The 27,737-nt window shown below is 51.2% G+C and overlaps 1 protein-coding gene across 1 annotated transcript; it reads left to right on the top strand.

Moving 5' to 3' along the window:
• Positions 1 to 6,148: 6,148 nt before the first annotated feature.
• Positions 6,149 to 23,835, top strand: Nynrin (NYN domain and retroviral integrase containing). The gene is made up of 9 exons (XM_052733141.1): positions 6,149 to 6,258; positions 6,398 to 6,612; positions 12,563 to 13,218; positions 13,336 to 15,036; positions 15,463 to 15,593; positions 15,729 to 15,825; positions 17,255 to 17,356; positions 17,568 to 17,669; positions 19,195 to 23,835. The coding sequence occupies exons 2-9, from the start codon at positions 6,415 to 6,417 to the stop codon at positions 22,058 to 22,060; spliced, it is 5,853 nt and encodes a 1,950-aa protein (XP_052589101.1). The 5' UTR covers positions 6,149 to 6,258; positions 6,398 to 6,414; the 3' UTR covers positions 22,061 to 23,835.
• Positions 23,836 to 27,737: the final 3,902 nt, after the last annotated feature.

Genomic DNA, 27,737 nt, shown 5'->3' with positions numbered 1-27,737 from the left:
GTAGCCCAGGCTGGCCTCGACTCACAGAGATCCACTTGCCTCTGTCTCCTGAGTGCTGGGATTGAAGGCATGTACCACCACCACCCGGCTATAATAACATTTAAAAATTGTAGCTGTGCCTGGTGGCACCAGCCTTTCATCCCAGGCAGAGGCAAGAGGATTGCAAACGAAAAGCCTTTGGAGACCACAGAGTGAGTTCAAAGTAACTTAATGGGATCTTGTCTCTGATTTAAAAATACAGCAGGGTGCAGTAGCACACACCTAAAACCCCAGCACTTGGAAGGTAGAGACAGGTGGATCACGAGTTCAAGGTTATCTTCAGCTATGTAGAGAGTTGGAGGCTAGTCTGGGCTACAGAAAACACTGTCTCAAAAAACAGTAAATAAGCCGGGTGTTGGTGGCGCACGCCTTCAATCCCAGCACTCGGGAGGCAGAGCCAGGCAGATCTCTGTGAGTTCGAGGCCAGCCTAGTCTACAAAGTGAGTTCCAGGAAAGACGCAAAGCTACACAGAGAAACCCTGTCTCGAAAAAAAAAAACAACAACAACAACAACAACAACAAAAAGAAACAGTAAATAAGTAAGTAAAAAGGTGAAATGCATTAAGGATGTAGTTCAGTAAAAAGAAATTATAAATACAGTACTTATTTATAAAAAGTCTAAAAACAAAGCATGGTGTTGTAGCATGTGCCTATAATCCCAGCACTTTGTCTGGGGTAGGAGAAGCACAAGTTCAAGGCTAGCCTGGACTACATAGCAAGACCTCTGAAAAAGGAGCAAATTAAATTAAATAACCTAAAAATAATGCAAAGGGCTTGAAAGCAGGATGATGAACCCTTACACTTCTCCCCCACATTCACTCTAAAATCAGCACTGTGCATCTAGTACGTGCATCCCTTAGGAACTGGTCTGTCGTCTGCCTTCATAATTTCCCACAGTTCTAAATGACCACAGGTCCGGAGAATCAGCCTTTTATCTATCTCTTCTACTCTAGCAAGTCCCTTCCAGGGACTTTCAGGCGGGACACACAGGAGTGTGAGTTCCAGGACTGCTTGTCAATAGTGAATCCTTCACCAAATCTGTGGAACTATAACCAAGGACAGATGAAGCCAACCGCTTCAGACAAAAGACATTTATCATTTGAGACAAAAGGCTTTATCATTCAGCGTACACATGTTTCCTACTAATAAGTTTCCCATTGGGGCAAAATAGAGAAGGAAGTCAGGCTATCTGACCTATGAACTAGACTCCTAAGGTCCCAGCAAATAGCAAGGCTGTTCCTGATAATAGGCCTTTTTTTCCCCCCTTAAAAAACCACACAAATGAAAAAGGCAGGGGTTGGGGACGTGGTCCAGTGGGTAGAGTGCTCACTCGGCATGCATGAAGCCCTTGGTTTGGTCTCCAGGACCATATAAACCAGGTGAATCAATCTCAGCATGCAGGTGGAGGAGGAGGATTAGTGGTTTAAAGTTATACTTCAGGGAGACTGAGGCTAGCCTGGGCTACATGAGACCTCTCACCAAAAATTAATAAGTGAGTAAATACAGTAAAGGTAGGGTTGGAAAGAAGGCTTAGCCAGCAAAAGTGCTCGATGTTGAGGCCTGATGACCCGAGCTTGATCCCTAGACTCACAGTGAAAAGGGAGCATCAACCCTTCAAAACTGTCCTCTGCACACCTGTGCGGTGGCACAAGAGCACCTGTACTCACACACATACCATAATAATAAGTAAAACACTAACAGCTAAGGGCAGAGTTAGAATGGTATCCTGCATCTTGTCTTTGATGCTCATTTTTAAATTTAAAAAAACTTGTATTTTATGTGTGTGTTTTACCTGCATGCATGTATGTGCACTGGTGCATGCAGAGGTCAGAAGAGGGCATTTGACACCCTAGGGCTGGAGTTACGGATGGTTGTGAGTCACTGTGATGCTAGGAACCGAGCCTGGGTCCTCTGCCAAGAGCAACAAGTGTTCTGAACCACTGAGCCACCTCTCCAGCCTCTTGTCTTTAATTTTTTTTAGCATAAAATTGAAAAATATATCTAGAACTGGGTGTGGCAGTGCATACCAGAAGTCCCAACACTCAGAAGGGTGAAGAAGGAGACCCTGACTCAGAAGGGGATGAAGGGTTGTGCCTCAGTTTCCTTTAAGAAACTGGTGCACGCCTTTAAGCCTAGCACTCAGGTGTAGCTAGAGTTTTTCTCTCTGGGTCCCACCAAGCCCTGGCAGTCCTGTAGCCCACTTATAAAATAAACACACAGACGCTTATATTATTTAAACTGCTCGGCCTTTAGCTCAGGCCTACCATTGTCTAGCTCTTACACCTAACTCAGCCCATTTCTGTTAATCTCTATGTCGCCACGTGTTCTGTAGCTTTACCTGCTGCCTTTACATGATGCTGTCTGCACAGCAGGCTGGTGTCTCCTCCTCTCCGCCTTCCTGTTCTCTCAATTCTCCTCTCTGCTAGTCCCGCCTATACTTCCTGCCTGGCTACTGGCCAATCAGTGTTTTATTTATCAATCAATCATCCACAGCACTCAGGAGGCAGAGGCAGGTTGATCTCTGAGTTCGAGGTCAGCCTGGTCTACAGAGTGAGTTCCAGGATGGCCTACATAGAGAGAACCTGTTTTGGAAAAAAAAAGAAAAGAAAAAGGAAAAAGAAAGAAAGAAAAAGAAAACTACATCTAAATTATAATTTAAAAAAAAAGCAAAAAAATACTTTAGAACCCCAAAAACTTGAACCTTGGACTCCTGATCCTCCTGCTTCTTCCTTGGGAGTGGTGTGTTACTGGCAGGAGCCACCACGCCTGGAAAGAGCCCTTCTATAAAGCATCCTCAGCCACCTTTTCTGAGAACAGCGTGCTTCCCATCTAGGTGCTGAGCACTCTGGGAAACCGCCCATTTAGTGACAACTGCTTGCTTTGGCTCTTTCCTCTAGCTGCTTGTTGGGATCTCCTTCGGCTCTGACGATTCTGGATGCCTCCAGGAAGCCACTTGTGTTCCGATGGGAGTCCTCCATGAATGAAAGACACTCAGTGACTACCACAAAGTCCAGGCGACGCCCGCCTCCTCTCTTAGTTACTGTCACAGAAAGGTTCCAGGCAGGGCCACGTGGTTCGCAAAGCTTCCCACCCCATCCCTAGGGACTAAGATGGGTGTGGATCTGGGCTAGGTATTTGAGTGACAGAACTGCCTCTCCCTCTGAAGCTTTGCAAGGACAGGATCTGTCAGTCAAGCTCACAATGCAGGTCCCTCCTTAATCATGCTGATCTTCTGGCTTGGAGGCCTCTCATTCCTCACGCAAACATGTCGGGGCTGCTTACACGGTGCCAGACCTGCTTTTTACTTTCTCTTAGCCAGGGTCCTTCTACTCCAGGTAGATTTGGGCCAGGTTTCAGGGGGCCTCTAACACGATCAAGCAACTTTTAACCTAATGCTGTAGGTAAAGAATTTGTGAATGTAGGCCAGGTGTGGTGGTCAGCCTGGTTTACAGAGTGAGTTCCAGGACAAGAAGGGCCACACAGAGAGACCCTGTCTCCAAAACCCTCAACCTTCAGAAAATTAATGAATGTGGTTAAGCTGGAGCTGGGAAGATACTTGGTTCAAAAATTAAGAGAAGGTGGGTATATTGGAGCATGCAAGTGATCACAGTCCTTGGAAGACAGAGACAAAGAACCATTTCAAGTTCAAGGCCAGCCTGAATGAGATAGTGAGTTCTAGGGCATTCTGAGTCATGTAAGACCCATTCCAACAAGCAAGGAGATAACCCAAGTCAGAGCTGTGCTCCAAGAGCCTGGCTCACAGCTGATAATAAGTAAGTGTTGAAATTGTTGAAAGAACTTGGCCCAATGAATGCGTTAAGAGAAAGAAGCTCCAAGGGACTGGGGGATTTACTGACTTGCTCGAGGGTTCACAGCTCACTGCTGACAAAGTGGGGTGATAACCAGGCTTTTTGGCCAAATCCATTGCATCCAAGTGGATGGATGAGCAGGCACTAAGAGACGAGTCAAGGAAGAGGAGACTCTCTCGGACAGACTGGCTTGAGCTGAGATGGGGAGGAAGACAAGATCTGGGAAAGAGAGATGTGACCAGCAAGCAAGTGCCGGGTTCTTTACCTGGTCCATAGTGTGCAATGGACTCTTATCCCCATTTTTTTTTTCTTTTTTTTTTTAAATTTTTATTTTTTTACATTGGTGTTTTCCCTGCATGTATGTCTGTGTGAGAGTATTGAATCTCCTGGAACAGGAGTTAGACAGTTGTGAACTGCCATGGGGGTGCTGGGAATTGAACCTGGGTCCTCTGGAAGAGCAGCCCTAGCGCTCCTAACCACTGAGCCATCTCACCAGCCCCAGTTATCCCCATTTTTATGAGCTAAAGCAACTGAGCACAGAAGTTGAAATAAATTACTTTCTTTTTCTGTTTATGAAGTGTCTTATGCTTGGCCTCTTTCTGCCCTCCACATGACCTCTTTGAACAGAGGATTAAACCTGGGGCCTTTCCTTGACAATAGTAACTGTGCTTGAAGTCCACAATCACTAATGGAGGCCAGAAGGAATTTAGCATCATTTATAGAAGGAGTGGGGAGAAGGCTGTGTGGCTGTGACCTTGCTAAGGAAGGGAAACTGAGGCACAACCCTTCATTCTCTTCTGAGTCAGGATCTCCTTCCTCCCCCTCCTGAGTGTTGGGATTTCTGCCATGCCTGACCTTGGCTAAACAGAGCAGCACAGGTAGAGATAAGTCTGCAAGAGGGGCAGGTCTGGGGAGTTGACTAGCCAGAACCCCACAGATGGCCTTTTCCTTTTCTGGATTCCAATACAGGGATAAGAATTAAGGGTGGGGCTTGACCATCGAGTCTAGCCTGGAAGTAACCTGAATCTTTTTCTGTGGTTGGCCTCTTCTTTCCAGCATGTCCCGCCTCACTGACTGGCCTGGGGACCCTGGTCTCTCTCTCCTTCCCTTCCTTCCTCCCTCCCTCCCTCTCTCTCTCTTACACACACACACACACACACACACACACACACACACACACACACACATACACACACAGAGCTCTGTAACAGACATCTCAGGAAAGGACTTAGTTAAAATCAGCTACCCTTTGCCCTTTGTTAGCCTGGGTCGGGCCACACTTGTGTCTGTCAGACTGCGACTCTTGGTCTGTTTGGAAAGTAAGGTCCCCCTGAGGCCCCACATGCAGACTCTGCCTCCTTCACAGTGCCAGGCTACTTCAGGCTACAGTGCATAGAGTGTTCTTTGTATGGAGGATGCCTCCAGGGCAGCTAGGGTTTTGAAGGTGTCCCTAGCCAGGGGATAGTCCTGGACCACTGAAGCCAGCCAGCTGGCTGTGGATAAGGGTGGAAGGTGACCCTGCCTCCCACCGGGTACTCACAACCTGACTCACACTTGTTGAAAAGGGGCTCTCACAAACAACTCAAGTCTGAAGACTCAGGCAGCTAACTCCCTTGCCCCTCCAGCCCTGGGGGGCTTCCGCAGGGTCTGGGCTGTGGGCCAGTTCCAGGCAGTCCCCAGACTCGAGTCGGGGGTGAGAGAGCTCTTACCCTTGACTTCCTGCTTGGTCTCCAGCCCGGAGTTCCTACAGGCCCTAGCCTCTGTGGGCTCTCCACCCCACTCTCCTTTAACCCTTTCCTGCCACAGAGGTGGGTTAGGTCCGGGTTCTAAAGGGAGGTGCAGACCACCAAGGAGTGGTGTGGTGTGTGTGTGTGTGTGTGTGTGTGTGTGTGTGTGTGTGTGTGTGTGTGAAGGAGTGGTGTGTGTGTGTGTGTGTGTGTGTGTGTGTGTGTGTGTGTGTGTGTGTGTAGAACCCTGCTTGAAATCTCAAAACAGGGTCTCAGAGACCAACTTTTCTTTTTCTCCCTTCCTTCCAGGAAAGGGAAATTGAAATTAACTTTGACCCCTGGTCACAAAACTTGGGTGGAAGGCAGTGGTTTCCACGACCCTGCCTGGCCTTCTCCCTCCTCCCCAGCATCCCCCCCCCGCCCCCGCCCCCGCCCCCGCCCCCTGCTCTCCAGCGCCCCTTTAAGCCATCCAGCAACCTAGGCGCGTTTATCCTGGGGGCCTGGCTTCGAGGTCGAGGGGGAAGGCGGGGTAGGGGGGTGGGGGGTAGGGGGTGGAGGAGGAGGGCGGCGGGATCCCGCTCGGTCCCACCCCCAGCTACAACCCCGAGCAGGAAGGGCTTGTCTCCTGAGCAGCAGCGGAAAGGGACGACTGAGCTGGGAGGGCGGGCGCCGAGCGCTGGCGGGTGGGTTGCAGAGCCCGCAGCAGGGAGGCGGTGGCGGGGGGCGCGCCGCAGGGAAAGGGAGGCGTGGCTTAGGCTGCAGGGCTAGGTGGCTGGGGGGCCTGGGCGCTGGGATCGGTGACACTTGTCTCACGCTTTCCAGGGACAGGAGGGGCAGCCATGCTCTTGTCGGGGGGTAGACCCCCAGCGCAGGAATGGTTCATGGTGCAGTCGAAATCAAAGCCTCGGGTGCACCGGCAGCGGCTCCAGGTCCAGCGCATCTTCAGGGTCAAGGTGAATGCCTTCCAGAGCCGCCCCGACACCCCCTACTTCTGGCTGCGGCTGGAGGGGCCTCAGGAGAATACCGGCAAAGCCAAGGTAAACAGCTTCTCTTCAGTCCCCGCCTAACCCTTCTAGTCACCCCCTCTCCCTCACTCCTGGGGAGTCAGTGGTCCACGGAGGTCTTCAGCTTGGGTTCTGTCGCTTGGCTGGCAGGTACTGGGCCTCCCTCCTTCCAGACCTGCAGCGCCAGCCAGCTCGGTCCCTGTGCTTTCTTCTTTCTCTTCTGCCCCACCCCTCTCTTGCAAGTCACGTCAGCCCCTTCTCGTGTCACTTCGGTCCTTCAAGGGTTCCTTCTGTCCTTTCAAGTGTGCTGGGAGAGCCTCTGCCCAGGGAACGTCTCTTTCTGGAGCCCTCTCCGGCCAGGCCCCAGTGTTCAGAACCCTGATTTTCCATCTTGGGATCATTTAAGGGCCTGCATTTTTGTGGCCTCTGCAACACACGTCTTTGTTCTCCCCAAGACTCTGGAAGGCCTCCATCCTTTCTGTCTGCTTAAATCCTAGGCTGTTTCTCTGGGTACTAGGACTGGAGGAGGGCCCTAGAGACACTTTTTAGAGCAGTGTTGGCATTTTCTAGACGAGACATTTGGGCTCAGAGAGGGTGAGGGCCTGCCTAAGTCCTCAGAGTCAGGTAGGAGTAGGTTGGTGGAGGTTGGATTAGAACCCAGGACCCTGCCCCATATTCTTGCTGTGCTCAGCAAACCTCTCACAGGGGCTCGGGGTGGAAATGCATCTGTTTGGAAGGCACTGCCTTGGGATGCCAGGGAGTCTGGGAGGAGGACTGTGGACTTTTGAGATGAAAGGGCCTGCTCTGTGTAGTTGGGTATTAGACAGGCCAGGCCACAGCTTGTAGTTCTTGTACCGACTTGGCTTCTCTCACCAGCGTCACTGCTTGGGCTCTCCTCCCTCTGCCTCCATCACACCCAAGGTCCCCCCCCCCCCCACTCCCCCAGATTCCCTTATCTTTTCCGGTGGGAATGACCTAGGTTCCCTTCTCTCAGTCTGGCCGGGGCTTTACCCATATCCCAGTTAGAATAGGCCTCGGTCGGGGAGGCCCAACTATGCCAACAGGAAGACAGGGAGGCCGGGAAATTTCTCTCCTAGCACTTTCAGGGAGCTGCTGCATCAGCAGTTTTCCAGTTCCGACAGAGGTGCTGGGGGAGGGGAGAGGTGTCTGTCCAGAGAACAGATGTGCAGGAGCCCGTGAGTTGCAGAGGGTGGGGTAGGGTAACAAGAGGCTTTCAGGTTCTTTATAGTCTTGATCTTTCCGTTACTGTAAAGTACCACGGCTCAGTCTTCCTGGAGAACCAAGCAACTGACCAAGTACGTCCTTTTTAAAGGCCCCTGCCTTGTGATGGGGGCTGAACTCAGAGCCTGTGCATACTTACAGGCCTTTTGCCACCGGGCCACCGCCCCCCTGCCCACTGCCTCCCCCCCACCCCAATAGCACTGTTCGGGATGCCCCACTTCGTGCTTTGTTTGAACTTCAGGTCAGCTTCTTCAAGCTTGTCAGCTCCAGCCTGAACTGCTGCCTCTCTGGGCTGCAGATTCTCACCCCCAAGGCTCTCACTCCAAGCCCTGCTAATCCAGTGGCCCTGCCAGCTTCCCCATGCCTCCCTCATTGCCTTGGAGAGAGAAGCATTGCTGCTGGTGGGAACATAGTTTGCAGAGATTCTTTCTTTTTCTTTTTTTCTTTTTTTTTTCCAAGATAGAATTTCTCTGTGTAGCCCTGGCTGTCCTGGAACTCGCTTTGTAGACCAGGCTGGCCTTGAACTCATAGAGATCCACCTGCCTCTGTCTCCTGAGTACTGAGATTAAAGGAATCCCCCTCTCCCTACCAGCTACCTTGCAGGGATTCTGGGTAACTTCCTTTCTTGGATTGGTGGTGAACAGAAGGAAGAATTTCGGGGGCAGGAGAACGTGGAATGTGAGAAGGATGAAGTTTTGTCCTAAGGGTTAGGAGATCTGGATGTGACATGCTGTCACCACATCATGGCCCAGATAGAAGAGCCAGGTCTTTGAAGAGGCTTAGGCCTAATCATCTTGAGCCTTTTTCCTCATTTTTAAGCAATGTAATAACACTCTTCTCATGTGAGAGTTGTGAGGGCCATCTGAAATGATGCATGTTCAAATACTTTTGCAAAGTGTAGAGAACAACAAGGGGGAAGAAGTTGGGTATTGCTGTTAGTAAATAGCATCATGTCTTTCTCCCAGTGTTGATGTCTTTTAAAGTGAGACACTTCGATTACCTGCTGTTTTAGGGTTTCTATTGCCGTGAAGAGACACCATGACCATGGCAACTCTTATAAAGGAAAACATTTTATTGAGTGGCTTACAGTTCAGGGGTTCAGTCCATTATTATCATGGCAGGAAAGATGTTGACGTGCAGGTGGATATGGTCCTGGAGAGGTAGCTGAGAGCCTGCCACACTAAGCCTAGCTTGAGCATATGAGACCTCAAAGCCCGCCTCCACAGTGACACACTTCCTCCAAGAAGGCCACACCTACTCCAACAAGGCCATGCCTCCAAATAATGCCACTCCCTATGGTCCAAGCATTCAAACAGATGAGTCTATGGCGGCCAATTCCTATTCAAACCACCGCACCGGCTATGTGAGCATTTCCTAATGTGAGGATGTCTTGTTTTTCACATGGCTGTGGTGTAGCCAAGTCAAGTTGTAGCTGTAGGATCTGGAGTTTCACATTCTGACAGTGGCCTTCCATATATAGGTCACCTGGTTGGAGGACTTGTGGAGATTAGAAGCTTAGGGAGTGATGGAGGGGGAGCCGTGGGGTCATTTGTTTTGGTCTGAGTGGGAGAGGGGTCAAGAAAGATGCAGGCTCCCTTAAAGAAGGACCCGGGTGTGTTTTTATATTACTTGTGCTTGCCTTTCCAGAAGATTTTCTGTTAAACTTGTGTTTTTAAGTTCTTGTGCATGGCGGGATTTAGAAAATATCAGAGATGTTGCTGTGTATCACACTCTAGGTAGAAAAACAAACCCTGGGGAAGCCGCTTCCTCGAGGTAAGGTCAACAAGAGGAAAGGGGAGTTGAACAGTGATTAAATGAGCCAAGGGCTGAAGCCTGTACATCCCTTCTGTATTATTTGGCAACTAACTGCGAGAATAGGTTGAGTGCCAGACAGGAGAGGTGATGTGTTTGCTTCTCTTATTTTTGGAGATGGATGGAGGTGACAGTCAAAGACAGTGGCCGTAAAGTGGCTTCTGGAGTCTGTGTTCTGGAGCTCCAGCTTAGTTCTTAGATGGAAGCTGGCCTGTCCCCGGCACAGAGCGAGCAGAACCATGGAAATTGGTTGTGGTTGGGTGTGTGCTGGATTTGGCTCACACACACCCATTGCTAAAATGTTAGGAGCTTTGTAAGCTGGTGGAAGGATAGTTACAGCCACTGTGAGAACATTTACACCACAGAAATTGGCAAACGCTCTAAATAAGGGTTGTGCTCCTTCTCCATGTTGGCCTACATATATGTGTTGTGACTGAGCACCTAATCTCTCTTTTTGTTTAAATGTAAGTTTTTTTTTCTTAACCAAAGAATTTACATTTCAAAAGTTTTGTCCTCTTTCTAAAAGTTCAAGTCCTTCAGGACTCTTCTGGCATTCATGACCCTCCAAGTTCCTCACACAGCATGCAGATAGTCTTGTCTTGACTTTGAGGCTTCAGCTTACTTCTCTCTTCAGGCAGCATTCCGTTGGCTCTCCCTTCCTTCCTTCCTTCCTTCCTTCCTTCCTTCCTTCCTTCCTTCTTTCTTCCCTTTTTTTTTGAAACAGGGTTTCCATGTGTAGCTCTGGCTGTCCTGGATCTCACTCTGTAGACCAGGTTGGCCTAGAACTCACAGAAATCCTCCTGCCTCTGCCTCCCGAGTGCTGGGATTGGTGCCCCTGCCTTGTAAACGTTGGGATTGAAGGCGTGCATCACCATACCTGGCTAACTCTGGATTATTGCCTACTCTTTTTTTTTTTTTTTTTGGTGGTTCATTGCTGTTGTTACATTTAAATGTCTCAGAATTTTGTGTGTTCTATATTCACATGGTGAAATGGCATGAAAACTAAAAACTAAAAATTTTCACACTAAAAACAGTGTCCTATTTACTGTGTCCATATTGTTCAGTATGTTTCTGAGAAGAGGAACGGGAGTAAGACTTTTGAAGGTAGAGAAGTCTGTCTGTCTGTCGTCTGTCTGTCTGACTCTCTGTGTTTGGAGTAATAGGTTTTCAGATTGATCTCCTCTAAGAGCTCAGCCTGTTTTCCTCACTCCCTTCACTCTTTGAATTCAAAGCTTCTTGGTTCTGTCATTTTTCTTAGCCTTTTTAGTTTTTTCCATGTAAATTGGGGTGGCCCTTGAAGGCAGATAATGAATACTGATTTACAAGAAGGGAGGAGAGCCAGGCGGTGGTGGTGCACACCTTTAATCCCAGCACTCGGGAGGCAGAGCCAGGTGAATTCAGGCCAGCCTGGTCTACAGAATGAGATCCAGGACAGGCGGAACTGCACAGAGAAACCCTGTCTCGAGAAACCAAAATACAAAAAAAAAAAAAAAAAACCCAAACAAACAAACAAACAAGGAGAATCCTGTGAAGTTGTAAGCACCTTGACACCCATAAACTGGTATAATATTGTTTGGTGCTAATATTTTTATTTAATTTCAAAGTGACAAAGGATCTATGGAACATTAGGCAATATATTTTTATAAATCATATCGCTCCTTTTTGATGTTTTTCCTATTCTTCTGGGTCAATTATCTATAGATGGTTCAAATCGTTTTCTGGACTGCTGTTTCCTTATTTGTTTTTGCTTTTTCAGTGTAGGTAACATGGGTAAGACCCTAGACTGCGGGGTCACTGTGCTGGGTATCCCTGCCTGTAAGTGAGCTTGAACACGTGACCTTCCTTTCTTATCAAAAAGGAAGATAATGAAGATTTCCTTTGTAGTACGGACAGAGGAATATATCAGATCATCTATGGGCCTGGCATAATAATGAAATATTTGTTCATATTTATTATTTTAAAATGATCTCAATCGCTATACTTTTCATAAACGTGGTGAACTGTTGATGGAACAATAACTATTTAAGCTCTGTGTGTGTGTGTGTGTGTGTGTGTGTGTGTGAGAGAGAGAGAGAGAGAGAGAGAGAGAGAGAGAGAGAGAGAGAGAGAGAGAGAGAGACACCTCTGGACACTGGCCCAGCAACTTATCTACACCACCGGGCAACAGTTACCATGGTTACGGGTACAGGTTGTGCCTGAGAGCTTCCGGAAGGGGATTAAGCCAGATTCCTACAGGGTTACCTGGAAGTCACTGTGTAGTCAGCCAGAGGAGGTGCACAGAGCTCTGTTTTCAGTCAGGTAGACATAGACTGTGATCCAGTGCAGACGCTGTTGAGCCATGTGCACTTGGGCAAGCTCTTACGAGATGGGGGAATGGGAACAGGCCATGCCAGGCACCATCCTAAGGAAGCGAAGCTCACTGAGCTCACTGATGCTTGACTGATGAGGCAGGAACGGACGGACGGGAGACACCAAAGGGAGGAGGGAACTAATAACTTGCCCGAGGCTGCCCACGTTCTCTGTACAGGAGAATACTTCATAGTGTGTAGCTCCCTTCCTCCAAGGTGCCACCCAGCTCCGCAGTGCCAAGGGGGGCCTGGACCCAAGTGTATCTAGTTTAAACTGCCGTGCTATAGGTGAAGAGGCCGGGGTCCTGAGAAGTTGGCGCATTTCCTACAATCCTTCCTCGTCGAACAAGGCCAAGTCAGAGGTAGTGTGAGGTCTCTTGACGCCACACTTGGATCTTTTCTCGTCTTTCCTCCGAGTCTCTTTCATTCTGTCACTGTTCCCTGGAAAGAGGGGACGGAGGCAGGTGGCGATGTCAGCTGTGGGAGGCTTAAGCTTAGCAAGGGGTTGGCCTTTGAGGGGCAGAGGACAGACCAGGGTTACCACTCACAAATGGCTCCCTTTGTTTCTCCTTTCTGCCCAGGAATATCTGAAGGGTCTGTGCAGCCCAGAGCTGTGGAAGGAGGTCCGCTATCCGCCGGTCCTGCACTGTGTCTTCCTTGGGGCACAAGGCTTGTTCCTGGACTGCCTCTGCTGGAGTACTCTGGCTTACCTGGTGCCTGGTCCCCCTGGCTCCCTGATGGTGGGTGGGCTGACTGAGTCTTTCACCATGACACAGAACTGGCTGGAGGAGCTGGTGGCCCGGCTGCGCTGGGGCCCTGCCCCTATGGCCGCCCCCCGGGGGGGTTGGGAGACAGAGGTGACCCGGGCTTTTGGGGCCCTGGTGTGGATCCGTGGTGACAAGTATTCGGGAGACCTGCTGCAGCTTCCCCCCGCAGTCCAGGAGCTGCTCCTCAGCCTGGTTCGAGATGCCGCTGGCAAGGAAGACATCATCCAGTGGCTCAGCCACTCTGGCATCTCCAGTACCTGCTCCAGCCCAGAGGTGCTGATCTTCCCTGGCCAGCAGCAGAAGGAAGGCTCATCCCTGGTGACCGTAGGAGAGAGCCCTGGACCCTTCCTAGAGATAGGAACCTTCAATCAGGCTTCGGAAAATTCAAAGAGATTAACTAGTGTGGAGGCAGCTGGATCCCTGATCCCAGACCGGAGCCCTGAGCAGGAGACAGAATGCCAGCTTGTACAGTAAGTACTGGAGAATGGGTCTTCCCCACCCCTGCCCCTACTCGTGATCCCAACGAAACAGGAATTTGGGACCAAACTGCCTTTCTCACCTTTTCAACAAACTTGGCCTTTTTCCAGGATCTGTTCCAACAAGCAACGTGATGTGAACAGTGCTCAAGAGGAAGGGCCCGTTGTGCAGGCCGTCAGCAGGCAGGACTCCGCAAATCCCATACAAGCCCTCTTGCCGCAAAGGCAGGTACAGAGGATGGAAGATAGGAGAATCTCGTTGCGGTCACCAGTGTCAGCTTTGAGTGTGTGTCCATCCTGGAAGTCCCCGGCCCCGGGGCCAGCCTTTGGGCCGTTGTGGCCAGGGACCATTGCTGCGACTTTCTGTAAGATCAATGAACTGCATTCCCTTCACCTGGCCTGGCTCCTATCCCAGGCTTGCTTCAGTTTCCGGTTCTGGCAGAGACCCATGGGCCCCATTCAGCTGAGGCTGCCAGCACAGAGTCCTTTGCCCTTAAACCTGGAGTGGAAACAGAAAGAGCTGACTCCTCTCCCCAGCATCGAAAACCAGCCTTGTAGAGAAGATGGGGAGCTAGGAAGGGAGACAGCCCTAGAGCATAACCCGAGGCCAGAGGATGCCCCAGAAGCCATCTGTTTATCGGTGGTGCCAGCGGATTGTGCTATCAAAGAGGTTGTTAGCTCAGGGCTTCCACAAGTAGGGCCATCTTTGACATCTATACCCCAAGCTGCAGTCGAGCAGGAGGATGAAAGAAGTGCGCTGTCAGATTGTAGAGGCCTAGAAAAGTTGTCCTCTTCAGCACTGCCCACCGAGCAGAGGGGACCCACAGCTCAAGAGAGGCCAGTGGCTCGAGCGGGGATGACAGGCCAGTCAGTACCCAAAGCTCCAACTGTGTCTGAAACTCTTGAAATGCCCGTGGCTACAGCAGTGTCCAAAGCTGAACACCCACCCACCAGGGAAGGGCTGCCTGCAGTTCCCAAAGGGCCTCCAGCCCTAAAGAAGTCAGCAGTGCATGCAGAGCCTACAGCTCCCACAATGCCTTCGGCTCCACCCAAATCAGCAGTTCTTGTGGCGCCCACAGCCCCAAAACCAACGGAGGGTCAACCAGCAGCTCCTGTGGCGCCCACAGCCCCCCAAACAGCAGCGGATCAACCTGCAGCTCCTGCGGCGCCCACAGCCCCCAAAGCAGCAGCGGATCAACCTGCAGCTCCTGTGGCGCCCACAGCCCCCAAAACAGCAGCGGATCAACCTGCAGCTCCTGTGGCGCCCACAACTCCCCAGACTCCTGCAGCTCAGAAAATGCCTTCAGTCAAAACACCTGCAGGCCCCCAAACCCCCAAAGTTCAAACTGGAAATGCTGCTAAAGCAGGTTCTGCGACTCCCAAAACACCTTCGACCACCAAAGCACCTGGAGCTTCTAAAGCCTCCGGAGCATCTAAAAAGTCTGCAGTCCAGAAGGGGTCCACGGTTGCAGGACCGGCCTCGGATGTAGCCAAACTCCTGAGTGAGGCCCAGGCTTCAAAGAGTAGAGCTGCCACGCCGAAGGGCCAGGGAAAGGCTGGAAGGCAGGCTCTGCAGGCCAGTGGCACCATGGCCTCCAGAAATAAACATCAGTTCCTGAAGGAAGGAATTCTTGGGGCTTGGGAGGAAGCCCAGAGGCAGTCACCTCACCACCCACAGGCCAGCAGCACAGTGACCAGCTTCCAGAGGTACCATGAGGCCTTGGACACACCCTTCGAGCTGAACTTGTCCGGGGAGCCTGGGAATCCAGGACTGCGGAGAGTGGTCATCGATGGCAGCAGCGTGGCCATGGTGTGAGTAGCCATGGGCTGGGTGTGCGGGGGCAGCTGGGCAGGTATTCCTCTCTGACCTCATATGGGTAACAAAAGATGAGGGAACTGGCATGTATTGAATGGCTACCGCATGGCAAGGAGTGGGCACAGTGGGGCTGCAGGCCAGGTGTGGCAGCACATCCACATTTAATCCCAGCAGAGGCAGGAGGATTTCTTTGAGTGCCAGACCAGCCTTGTCTACATAGTAAGCTCCATCCAGGACAACTAGGACTTCATAGAGAGACCTTGTCTCAGGGAGGAGGGGGGAATGCCAGGGGGTCGATGGGGAAGGGTATTGCTGGCATCCTTGGCACTCTTGGGACATTACCTGCTTGGGCCCCGGGGCGAGGGATGAGTGGTGAGGCATGGCCTTCTGGAAGTAGTTCCCTCTCTCCCACCGCCCCACAGGCACGGCCTCCAGCACTTCTTCTCTTGTCGGGGCATCGCCATGGCGGTGCAGTATTTCTGGAATCGAGGACACCGAGAGGTCACTGTGTTTGTGCCCACCTGGCAGCTGAAGAAGACCCGGAGGGTGAGAGGTGAGGTGCCCGCTGCTGCCAGCCCTTCCAGCACCGCCGGGCTCTTTCCCTCCTTGTCTTTCTGCCCTGTTCTTCCACCACCCGGGCCCGTTCTCACTTAGCCCTCCCGCTGTCTCTGTGTTCTGTCACCCCCAGAGAGCCACTTTCTGACGCAGCTCCACGCACTCAAGATGCTTTCAATCACTCCCTCCCAGCTGGAAAATGGCAAGAAGATCACCACCTATGATTATAGGTGCGCCATTCCCCAGGTTCCTCTTGTGGGGCTCGGGGTGGTCTCGAATGGTGTCCCATCTTATCTTCTCAGGGGGAAATGGAGGCAAATGCCATATCCGAGAGGAGGTATTGGCGCACAAATGAGATGGCTGAAGCTTGGCTCTTCCCAAGCACAAGGTTGCTGACATCTTTGGAACTCTGGTGCTGTGCTTTCCTCCTGCATGGCCTGTGGGCTCAGGCTCATCATCGCCTTGGATAGGATGAGCCTCATCCTTCAAATAAGTGGCAGTGGTACCCTAGGCTTTTTGGTGCCAGTTTGGGTTAAAGTTCATATCTCAAGGAATGCCTTCAATCTTCCCTCCCCAAGCTTGGATGCAGGGAGGCGGTGTATGTGACCGCATGTCGATGGATCCTTGGGCAAGGCTCTGGAAGTGCAGTTAGATGGACCTGGTTTGCCTAAACATTGACATCCCCTCAGCATTCATTGTCTAGCATGGCTATAGAGCTAGCGTGCCTAGGGGAGTCTGTGACCCTGCCTGAACTAGGGCAGGGAAGCAAGGCCCTGCCATAGTCCTGGGCCAGATGCTCAGCCGACAGTTCTTGGCTTCACTTGGGCACCTCGAATGCTGGGTGGGGAGAGGTTCTGTGTCTTCCCTGTGTTCCCCACAATCTACTCAGCCTCCAAGGCGGTGAAGGGCTGGGCAGGGCCGCTCCAGCATCCCAAGCTTCCAGAGCTGAGTCCTGGGTGAGTTTGTTAAATCCTCCAAATCCAGCCAGGCAAAGGCTTAAGGGGAAAAGGTTTTTCTGTAGAAGAGTCCTCTGCTGGGCACTTGGGGAACAGCATGTGAACATTCCAGGGAATGCTGAGAAGGATGTAGGTAGCTCTTTTTCCTGGTCACAGCCCTCCTTAGAAGGAGAGTGATCCTCAGAAGAATGGATTTGTTTATTAAGTCACATGATTTTATGTGTTAGTATATATGTGGATGTACACGTTGGCACAAATGTGAGTATTGTGCTTTGATGAAGAATATTGTGTGCTGTGTGCTAGGCGCTGAATTAGACACGTAAGCATCACCTTGGTTTAATTATTGCAGCAATATGGGGTGGGTATTTTGTCTACATTTTACAGATGCAGAAACGGGAGCAGAAAATACCTATGCATGAATGTGAACCAGAGGATGGGTTCTGTGTTACGTGAGCCTGTGTGTTTGGGAGGGGTGTGTGCTTATATACACACTTGGGGGTCTGTGCAACCAGGTACACCTTCTGGGGGATGTTGGGATCCCAGATGACCACATGGAGGAGAGGATATGCTGTAGAGCCTTGTCTTGATTACAGAGGGCAGAGTTTCTGTCTGGCCCACTGGGGAGCTTTAGCTCATTTTCCAGAGGGTCCAGAAAGTGAGAAGGTAGTTCCTAGATGGTTAGTGATTTCCTTTTCCCTCGCAGGTTCATGGTAAAGCTGGCAGAGGAGACAGATGGAATCATCGTCACTAACGAGCAGATTCACATCCTAATGAATAATTCCAAGAAAGTGATGATCAGAGATCGGTGAGACATTCCTTGGGACTCGTGCCCCTATTTCTCAGTGATGTCAGGCAGCCCGTGGCAGAAAGAGAAGCTGGGGCAGGAAGAGGAGCCTTAGGACAGGGCTCTCCAGTACCTGCTGGGAAATGGGGAGTCTCGGCCCCAGTGGAGGCAATAGAGTGTGGCTGGATCTTGGGCTCAACAATATTCTTGCCCCTTTCTCTTGTGGGTCTAGCCTGCTGCCCTTCACCTTTGCGGGGAATCTCTTCATGGTACCAGATGACCCCCTGGGCCGTGATGGCCCCACCTTGGATGAATTTCTGAAGAAGCCAAACAGGTAATTTGTCAGGTCTTCTCTACCTCCCAGACGTTCCCGGGACTGACCAGAAGCTCCTTTTGGTGTTAGCCAACATTTATCTAGTTCTTACTAGTGAACAGAGTGGTTGGACCGTTTTATATCTTTATATATCCGCCACATTTTGATGCTTCTACCCACTATTCACATTATGATTTTAACATTTCACACACACCTTTTCATGTATCTCGCCACAACTGGCATTTGTGCTTAACCTTTTCTTGCTGTCTTCAGACCTACACTGTGCAAATTCGTGCGGTGCACTGTTGCAGCCAGGTAGCATTCCACTCCATGCAGAGGAATCGCTTCTCTGTCTGGGGCCGTTTGACTGTTTTTGCTTTATGCTGCTGGTGATGTGTGATAGCAAGCAACTTCTTTTTTCTTTCATTGTGTCCAAGAGAGCTGTGTGTACACATGTGCTGTCATGTTCATTATCTCCATTGATCCTTGCAATCTGAGTTAGATGTAAATGACCATATTCCTCACTTCGTAGACGAGGAATCAGAGGCTCAAGTGACCTTTTCAAGGTCATTTTGGCGGAACTGGTTTGTAGCATCTCTGATCCTTTGGCTTCTATGTGCCTTGGGCCACATTAGCTGTCCCCCTGCCCCCAGTGTTCTGAGACCTTCGGGGAACTTGTTTGGGACCTGTGGACAGGGCAGTGCTTCCTAGACCACCTCTCCACACACCCCCACCCCCAGTTCATCAGCTTGTCCCCCACCTGCCATGTCATCAATGTGTGGAAATGAAGCCGAGGTTTCTCCATTGTGTGCTAGGCCTTCCCTCCAGGGTTGACCTTCCCCTGGAAGGTTCATCCTGGGGTAAGAGTTGAAGCTTCCAGTCATCTCTTATCAAGCATTGACTCAAAACTAATTTAAATGTTTCATGGTCTTAGTCTATTTAGTTTTGTCACCTGTCATTGTGATAAAATACCCTGACAAAAGCAACTTAATGGAGAAAGGGTTGTTTCAGCTCACACTGTGGGGAGTCACAGTGGCAGGAGCTTGGGAAGAACTGGTCACGCCATGTCAGCAGTCAGAAGAGAGCAATAGATGTGTGCTTGCTAGTGCTCAGCTCACTTTGTCCACTTGGTACAGTCTAGGAGCCTCTGCCTAGGGAGTGACACCACCCAGGGTGGGAGGGTCTTCTCGCCTCAATGTAAACAGATATGCCTCCAGGCTACCCGATCTACACAGCCCTTCACTGAGCCTACCTTCTCAGTTGATTCTAGATTGTGTCAAGCTGACGATTAAAACTGACCATCACAGTCAGTAGGATTTTGGTTTGCTAAACTTTCAAAGCACGGAAGAATCCTTGTTGAAGTTCTAGCATGTGTAAGCTGGAGAGCAAGTAGTTATGGGCTGGCTCCTGACTGACCCCTGTCTTGTATGAAGGACTCCTAGGAATGAGGTGGGTTTCTGTGGGGTGACCACATGTGCCTTTCCCCACGGATAATCTGTGGGGGTGGGGCTGCCCCCTCTCCTTCTTCTGCTTGTTTTGGTAATAGGTTGGACATGGACATCGGCAATTTCTTGAAGGTGTGGAAGACCCTTCCTCCCAGCTCAGCCAGTATCTCTGAGTTGAGTGACGATGCTGATCCTGAGCCGTTGGTGGGTCCACAGAATGTGAAAGCGGTCAGGGAGAAGAGGGAGGAAAGCCTGGAAGAGGAGCTGGTGGAGGAGCCAGTAATATCAAAGCCTGATGAGCAAGATGACCAGGGCTCTTCCCTTGTGTCGGCGGCGTTTGGAGTCGAATGCCTTTCCTTTCCTGAGGAAATCCTCCGGTGTCTCAGCCTGCATGACCCCTCTGAGGGGGCTTTAGACATTGACCTTCTGCCAGTGGTATCCTCCCCCTACCTGGATGTCCCCTGGGATGGAAAGGCTCCCTCTCAACAAGTTCTTGCCCAGCTTGCTCAGCTCACCATCCCTAGCAACTTCACCGCACTGTCTTTTTTTATGGGCTTTATGGATTCCCACCGGGATGCTATTCCTGACTACGAAGCCCTTGTGGGTCCCCTGCACAGCCTCTTCAAGCAGAAGCCAGACTGGCAGTGGAACCAGGAGCATGAGAAGGCCTTCCTGGCCCTGAAACGGGCCTTAGTGTCCGCCCTCTGCCTGTCAACTCCCAACTCCCTTCTGCCCTTCTACCTGGAAGTGACCGTCAGCCAGGTGTCACTGACGGCCATCCTGCAGCAGGAACACTCAGGAAGGAGGCACCCCATCGCCTATACCTCGAAACCTCTCCTCCCTGATGAGGACAGTGAGGGTCCTCAGTCAGGGGGGGACAGCCCCTATGCTGTGGCTTGGGCCCTCAAACACTTCTCCCGATGCATTGGAGACAACCCAGTGGTTCTGCGTCTTTCCTATGCCTCCCGGACCACGGTGGACAGTGAGGCGTGGGAAAGCCGTACGGTTTCCAAAGCCTGGTTGATTCGATGGTCTCTCTTGGTGCAGGACAAAGGCAAGCGGGAACTGGAATTGGCCCTTCTCCAGGGCCTGCTGGGGGAAAACCAGCTGCTCACACCGGCTGCCTCGATGCCTCGCGCTTTCCAGCTTCTGCCTCCTTCTACTGACCTGTCTACTTTTATCTGCATCCATATATCCGGCTGTTGCTTCTACCGTGACGACGAGCTGTGTGTTGGCTTTGGTCTCTACATCTTGTCTCCCACCAGCCCCCCGGTCTCCCTCACCTTTTCCTGTTCCCCTTATACACTCACCTATGCCCACCTGGCAGCTGTGGCCTGTGGCCTAGAGCGCTTTGGCCAGTCCCACCTGCCGGTGGTTTTCCTCACCCACTGCAACTGGATCTTCAGCGTCCTCTGGAAGCTCCTGCCACTCTGGAAAGCCCGGGGCTTCCTCTCATCTGACGGGGCTTCGCTACCCCATCCAAGCTTGCTCTCCTATATTCTCTCTCTCACTTCCGGCTTCTCAACCCTTCCCTTTATCTACCGAACCTCTTATCGGGGCTCTCTGTTTGCTGTGACAGTGGATAATTTGGCCAAGCAGGGTGCCCAAGGGGGCGGGCAGTGGTGGGATTTGCCGAAGGATGTGCCAGCGCCAATGGTGACCCCCCATACTAAAGGCAGGAAGCCTAACTTGCTGGCCTTACAGCTGAGTGACGGCACCTTGGCTGATGTCATCGCCAAGCTGCAGGCAGGGCAGAAATTGCCCGGGTCGTCGCCGTTCAGTTCCGCCTTTCATTCCCTCAGCCTCGACAAAGACACTGGCCTGCTTATGTTCAAGGGGGAAAAACATCCCAGGGTCTGGGTAGTCCCAAGGCAACTTCGGAGGGATCTGATTTTTTCTGTGCATGACATCCCCTTGGGGGGGCACCAGAGGCCGGAGGAGACTTATAAGAAGTTGCGGTTGCTGGGATGGTGGCCTGGGATGCAGGAGCATGTGAGGGATTACTGCAGGAGCTGTTTGTTTTGCATTCCCCGAAATCTCACAGGTGGTGAGTTGAAAGTAATCGAGTCCCCGTGGCCTCTCAGGTCAACGGCTCCCTGGTCAAGTCTGCAGATCGAGGTGGTGGGTCCGGTCACTGTGAGTGAGGAGGGTCATAAGCACGTGCTCATTGTGGCGGATGCCAATACCCGGTGGGTGGAGGCATTCCCTCTGAAGCCCTATACGCACATGGCTGTGGCCCAGGTGTTACTGCAGCACGTGTTTGCAAGATGGGGTGTGCCCCTAAGGCTGGAGGCAGCCCAAGGTCCCCAGTTTGCCCGGCATGTCCTGGTGAGCTGTGGGCTGGCCCTAGGAGCCCAGGTGACCACGCTGAGTAGGGCCCTCCAGTTCCCCTGTTTGATGAGTTCAGAGGCCTACTGGGAGTTCAAGAGGGCCCTGAAGGAGTTCATCTTCCTGCATGGCAAAAAGTGGGCAAGCTCCCTTCCCTTACTGCACCTGGCCTTTAGGGCCTCCACCCCAGACGCCACCCCATACCAGGTCCTGACTGGGGGGGAGGTGAGGCTGGCGGAGCCCTTGTGGTGGGAGATGAGCAGCGCGAACGTGGAGGGGCTCAAGATGGATGCTTTCTTGCTGCGGCTGATGCAGGAGCTGCTGGACCTCCACTGGCAGGTGGCAGAAAACGCAAGTGAGAAAGCTGAGAATAGACGTTTCAAGAGGGAGACCCAGGAGAAGGAGTGGCATGTGGGTGACCAGGTCCTCTTGTTGTCTCTCCCCAAGAATGGCAGCAGTGCCAAGTGGGTGGGTCCCTTCTACATCGGGGACCGGTTGAGCCTATCCCTCTACAGGGTGTGGGGTTTCCCGACCCCAGAGAAGCTGGGGTGTGTCTATCCTAGCAGTCTAATGAAGGGCTTTGTCAACAGTGACACAGCCCTGTCCCTCAGTGTGCCCCTCAACGACTTGGAGCAGTGAGGTAGAGCCGTCAGGGAGCGCTCTGCTCCAGGGGTCCTGGGTTTCTGCTGCTAGGCCTCCCTCTGCTCTAAGACATGCTCTTAGCTCTTTGGGGCCCTCGGTTGTGCCTTTTGTGGAGAAGTTGCTTCAAAAAGCTTTGATGAATTGCCTTGGCCTAGGGATGAATGTCCCTATGGAAACATCCCCAGCTTAGGGTTTTTGGAAACCTTGCCAAAGGTTGTCATATGTGGGCTCTGGCAGTTTTACACTTGGGAGCAGAAAGTCTCCTTACTAAAGTAGGCCAGGCTCACAGTCTTCCCCAAGTGCCGTCTTGTCCCTTCATACACATGCAGGCGTATATTGGTGTGTGCGCCCCTTCCCCCAATATCTTAAACCTGGTATACTTAATAGCGCGGATCTGAACCTCACAGTGGGTACCACCGCTCGCTCTCGTGTGAGGGCCCCCCCTTACACTGTGGGTTTGGTGAGTCTTTGCCCTTGGAGTTTTCAGTGGCACAGACACATGCTGGCAGCGGAGTGGCGGGGGTGGGGTGGGAGACGTGGTGGGTGGGGGGTGCGGGACACACACACAGCGGCTCTCCAGTCAGCTTCCTTTGCCTTCTCGGCTGTCAAGAAAGGGTTTTAGCCTTCCTGTGCCTCCAGGACGATGGCACCTACCTGTGTAAGGGGAAGGGATGGTGGAAGGGTTTGAGTTGGCCTACCTCATTTGATTCCAGTTAAGGGAGATGATTGCTGACCCCTGCTGTGATGGTGATCACCTCACAGAGATCACGGACCTCGGTGCCAAGTGTGGCATCTCTACTGGAAGAGCTGCTTCTATTAGGTCAAGTGGTGCCCAGGCTTTGCTTCAAGGGGAGGGCATTGGCATGGGTAGTTTGACACGTGGCCAGGTGCTGGGTAGCTTTATCTCTTACTCTTCTCATCCCCTCCCAAAGCCCACAGCCCTCTCCTGCCCGCATGGTCCCCATCTCCTTAGACGCCATGGGACTGCTCTGTTCTGAGCAGCTCCAGCGCTCTGGATGGGCCTTTGTGTAGAGTTCTGTTAGAGCCAGCTGAGCAGTGGGCGCTCCCGCAGTGGGCGTGGGCCTCTCGTAGACATGAGTGCTTCTCACCCCTCTGCATGTCCACACTGCTGAGCTGTCAGTCTGCAGAGGAAGGCAGCATCATGCCACTCTGGCTCATTTCTTCAGGAGCCAATCCAGTTTTCCAGCCCAGTGCAAGTCGCTAGACTGGTCATCGCAGAGTGCCGGGGCCAGAGAAGTTGCCATTGTGTCCAGCTTGTTTCACAGCAGAGGAATGAGGGCCAAAGGGGGAAATGACTTGTCCAAAGTCATTCAGCTGGGTGGTGGCTGAGGTGGGACCCGGATGAACCTTCCTGACCATGATGACTTCCAGTTCATCACGACAGGAGTTCTAGCAACAGGTTCAAGCAGAAGAATCCTTCCAGATTGTGGACCGCCGTTCCCTTTGATGCCATTTCCCAACTTTTCTAGATAAAGGACCTGGATGCTGTTCTTCAGCCAGTCCAGCTGTCAACCCTGCCCAGGAATGAATGCTGGGCGCTGCCGAGACGCTGGCAGGTTAGCTGTAGAGTTTTTAGCAGGTCCTGTATTTCCTCACCTGGGCCTCTTTCCCACCTCTTCGTCTAGTGTGCCAGCCTCACTCTCCCACCCCAGGGCTGTATTCAAACCCCTCTTCCTGTCAAGTACAATTTTTATCATGTGCTCTTTCAAGTGATTTTCATTATATTTTTCAATAAATCAATTAAAGTGGAACCAATGTTTGTTTGTTTTGTTTTCCAGAACTGGGGGGTAAGGTGGGTGGGGCATCTGTGGGGGTATAGCTCACTGCTCTTCTTCTTGTACCTGGAACCCTTGTTCTTCCCCCTCCAGCTCTTGGCTACGCTTCCTGACTTAGGGCCTTGGCTTTCTGCTGTCTTTTCTACATGCCCAGACTTCTGCTTGGTGCTGGCGTGGTTACAGAGTGCAGGAGGAAGGTGCAAGCCCCCATGAGACCTCCATCCATTTCATATTTGAAGCACACCTGCCATGTGCCATGTTCTGTCTAGGAGTGGAGAGGATGACAGGTACAGTGACCGACGTGGTCTCTGTCCGATTGGAGCCCAGAGTCAGGTGAGAGAGAAAGATAAGTGAACACAATACAGTGTGGTTTGAGATGAGGCACATGAGAGCCGTGGAGCAAAGTCTTGGCTTTATAACTTGTGTGGTATTCAGGAAGGTCATCCCAGAGCCCCTTCTGCAATAGCAAAGGTCTCTACTTAGTACGGGCCAGAGAACAAGAGATCAGGGATGCTGAAATGGAAGGCCATTTGGGAAGGTTGGCAGTCAAAGACCTATCATTTTCTATTCCAGATAGCTTGAAGCAATGGTCAACTCTTACCCACACTGGCTTCTAAGAATTTTCTTTGCCTATAGATACTTGACAAGGTTTTAGTAGAGATTCGAGAGTCTCCTATGTATTTTATTTTTTGAAACAGGGTTTCTTGCAGCCCAGGCTAGCCTCCAACTAGCCAAGGCTGACTTTGAATTCCTCACCTTCTGATTCCACATCCCAGATTTTGAGATCGCAGGCACAGTCCACCATGCCTGGCTGAGATTCCCTTTATTTGGGTAGAGAAAATAAAGTTTGCCCACAGTCAAGTACTGTGGGCACTGTCAGCTAACAGCCACAGCTGCTCTCATTTCCACCCGTCACATTCTCATTTAGGGCATGGGCAGGAGGGCTTTCTCATCTCCGGCAGAGGAGAGGTTAAAACAGTCACCACATAGACAGTCTAATGCAAACCGTACAGCCCTCCTATCCTACGGTCCAAACTCACATAAACATCTGTGAGTTCTGTACCACCATCCGAGGTGAAACACGTGTGTTCACTATAAAAGTGAACACACCTGGAAGACAGAAACATTGTAACAGGTAAAGGGCCACTAGAACTCAAAACATCCTGCCTGCTTTGGGAGATTGCCCAGGAACCCTGGGACCGACCCCACAGCTCTCCGACTGTTTACTAATTTATACACTAAGGACTCACATAGATTGAGTGTTTGCAGGTACTAGGCTAAGTGCTTCCCAAACCTGACACAGTTAATAGCTCCAATGTATAGATGGGGAAAACGGGGCACAGAGAGGCGAGGGGAACTCCCTGAAGGTCACATGCAGCTAAAGAGGGGCTGGGTCTGCATGACTATCCGATGCCACTCAAGAACCGTTGTTCATGCTTTCTCTCATGCAAGCGTTTTTACTTTGCTGTGGAATTACTCCCCATGCCTCAATCTATGGTTTCTCTGTATTTTATTAGTGCATCGTATAGTGTCAGCTAATATTTCTCCATTTTGGGACTGGAGAGATGGCTCAGTGGTTAGATCATTTGCTGTTCTTGCAGAGAGAGGTATCCAGATTTGGTTCCCAGCACCCACATAGCAGTTCATAGCTGTCTAACTCTAGTTCCAGGGGATCCAACACTCTCTTCTGACTCAAGGTGTGCACGTAGGGCACATACAGACATGCAGCCCAAACACCTATACACATAAAATAAAATTTACAAATCTGAAAAAAAGTCTCCATTTCAGTTTGGTCCAGATTAAGATGCTTCACAAAGTAAAACCTGTCCTGAGGACTGGAGAGATGGCTCAGTGGTTAAGAGTACTAACTGCTCTTCTAGAGGCCCTGGGTTCAATTCCCAGCCCTACATGGCAGCTCACAACTATCCATAACTCCAGTTCTAAGGGGATCTGACACCTTCTTCTGGCCTCTGTGGGCACTGAACACACAAGGCACACAGAGATGGCACACAGACATTCATGCAGCCAACACACCCATGCACATAAAATCAAAATAAATATTTTTTAAAATGTCTGGATTCTTTTTTTTTTTTTTTTTCTGTTGAGTCCAAGAACAGTTCTCTTGGGCCCATGACGTTTTGACTTAAATCTTACACTTTGATTTCCTAAGGAGTGTCGGCAGAATGGCACAATTTCTGATGTCTTCATGCTCTTGCAGGTGAGGAACGCTGAAGCCGTGGAGACTGCAGCGGCTGGACCGTGAGACAGCTCACACAATGTGTTAAGGATTTTGCATTCCATCCCGACACCCACTACGTTCCCAAGGGCTTTGTGCTGTGATGGAGCAGTGGGGCGGTCCCCAGGTGGAGAGAGTAATGGGTGCTGAGGAGAACTGGAGGTGGCGGCAGCGGGCGAGGGGGGCATAGATTACGGGGCTTTTCTATAAATCTAGCTAACAGATTGCTAGTTGCTAACCAGGGAGATGGAAAACATTGGACAGAACCAGTGGCGGGGTGGGTGACAAGAAGTCCTGGGGAGAAGAGCTGGCTTCTAGTTTGGGGGACAGGAAAGTTCAAACTACAAAGTGAACGGGGAGGGAGAAAAGACTTGGTGAGTAAAGCCTGAAATTCATGTTTCAGCAGGTTGAGTAGAGGTGGAATGTGGGAGTCTGCTTAGAAGAGTCACTGCTCAGAAAGTCTAAGAATGGGGAGACTGTGGATGGACACGTGTGCTGCTGGGAGTGTGTGAAGGCCGAAGAAATGTAGGACAGAGCCTTGAGAGAAACCATTTAAGAGAGGGTGAGCGAGGTATGGTAGTGCACACCCGTAGTCCAAGCACCTCAGAAGGCCGAAGCAGGAGGATTGCTGAGTTTGACCCGCCTGGTAAGACTGCCTCAAAACAAGCAAAGGAATGAACAAAAGTGGCAGGTGAGTCTAAAAAAGGGTCTGGGACATGCTCAGAAAGTACTCCAGCAACATCTGTTAAGAGGACATGGGCAACAGGATCTGACCTTAGGGACAGCCTGGGTAGCAGGACTAGATGTCTGGGGACAGTAGTGACGCTGGAGGCAGTGTGGGCGGAACAGCAGAGCCAGACTTCACCAGTGACTTAACAGGCCAGCAACTGGTCACATGTTTAGATTATGAAATTAAGGCCTAACGAGGAGGCAAGTTGATGCTAAGGGGTTCAGAGCTTTAGAGAGCTGGATAGCTAACTACCTGGAGCTACAGCCACCCCCATACCTAACCTTTCCTCTTTTAGTTTGGAGAGATGCAAGCTCTTAATCCTAAATACTGAAGGGAAGGCATAGAGAAGAGCAAAAGGCAAGGGGTGTGCTCAGAGGAAACAGGGTCCACGCTGGTGGGTGGAGGCAGCCACCTACCTCACCAGGAGGTGAAGTCAGCTGAGCAGCACAGGAAGAGGCAGATGTGGGGAGGAAGGCCAGCGTGGGAGTGGCTGGAGGGTGGAGCTCTGGTCTCAGTCTGCAGTCAGTGGAGCAGAACCCGAGGCCCCCTGCTGTAGGCAGGTGGCGGAAGCTGGTAAAGGATCCAGAGAACTGCTTGACTACTGAGGACCACGTGTGGCTGGAGGCTGTGGGTTTACTACAGTGGATTCTTCATTGGCCCATTTTCTCTGTGTAAATTAGCTGCCAGGAAGAGGGGCAGAGTGAAAGTCGACATTGGATTCTATTCTTAGCATCCCCAAATCTGAGGCGCTTTGGTCCCTACAAAGGAATACCTATTGCCACACAGGCTTTACTTACTATTTAATCTGTGTACTTTATAAACCTACTTAAGCAAAAACTGAATACAAAAACACACAGCCAACAAATCAGATTCTATACATTTTACAAGTCAAATCACTTAAACATTGATTAC

Source organism: Peromyscus californicus, unplaced genomic scaffold (assembly GCF_007827085.1).
Source record: "Peromyscus californicus insignis strain IS unplaced genomic scaffold, ASM782708v3 Scaffold_12__1_contigs__length_115047231, whole genome shotgun sequence".
Classification (NCBI taxonomy): Eukaryota; Metazoa; Chordata; class Mammalia; order Rodentia; family Cricetidae; genus Peromyscus; species Peromyscus californicus.
The sequence above is the reverse complement of the archived record's forward strand: the minus strand, read 5'-3'. Positions and strand labels throughout refer to the sequence as shown.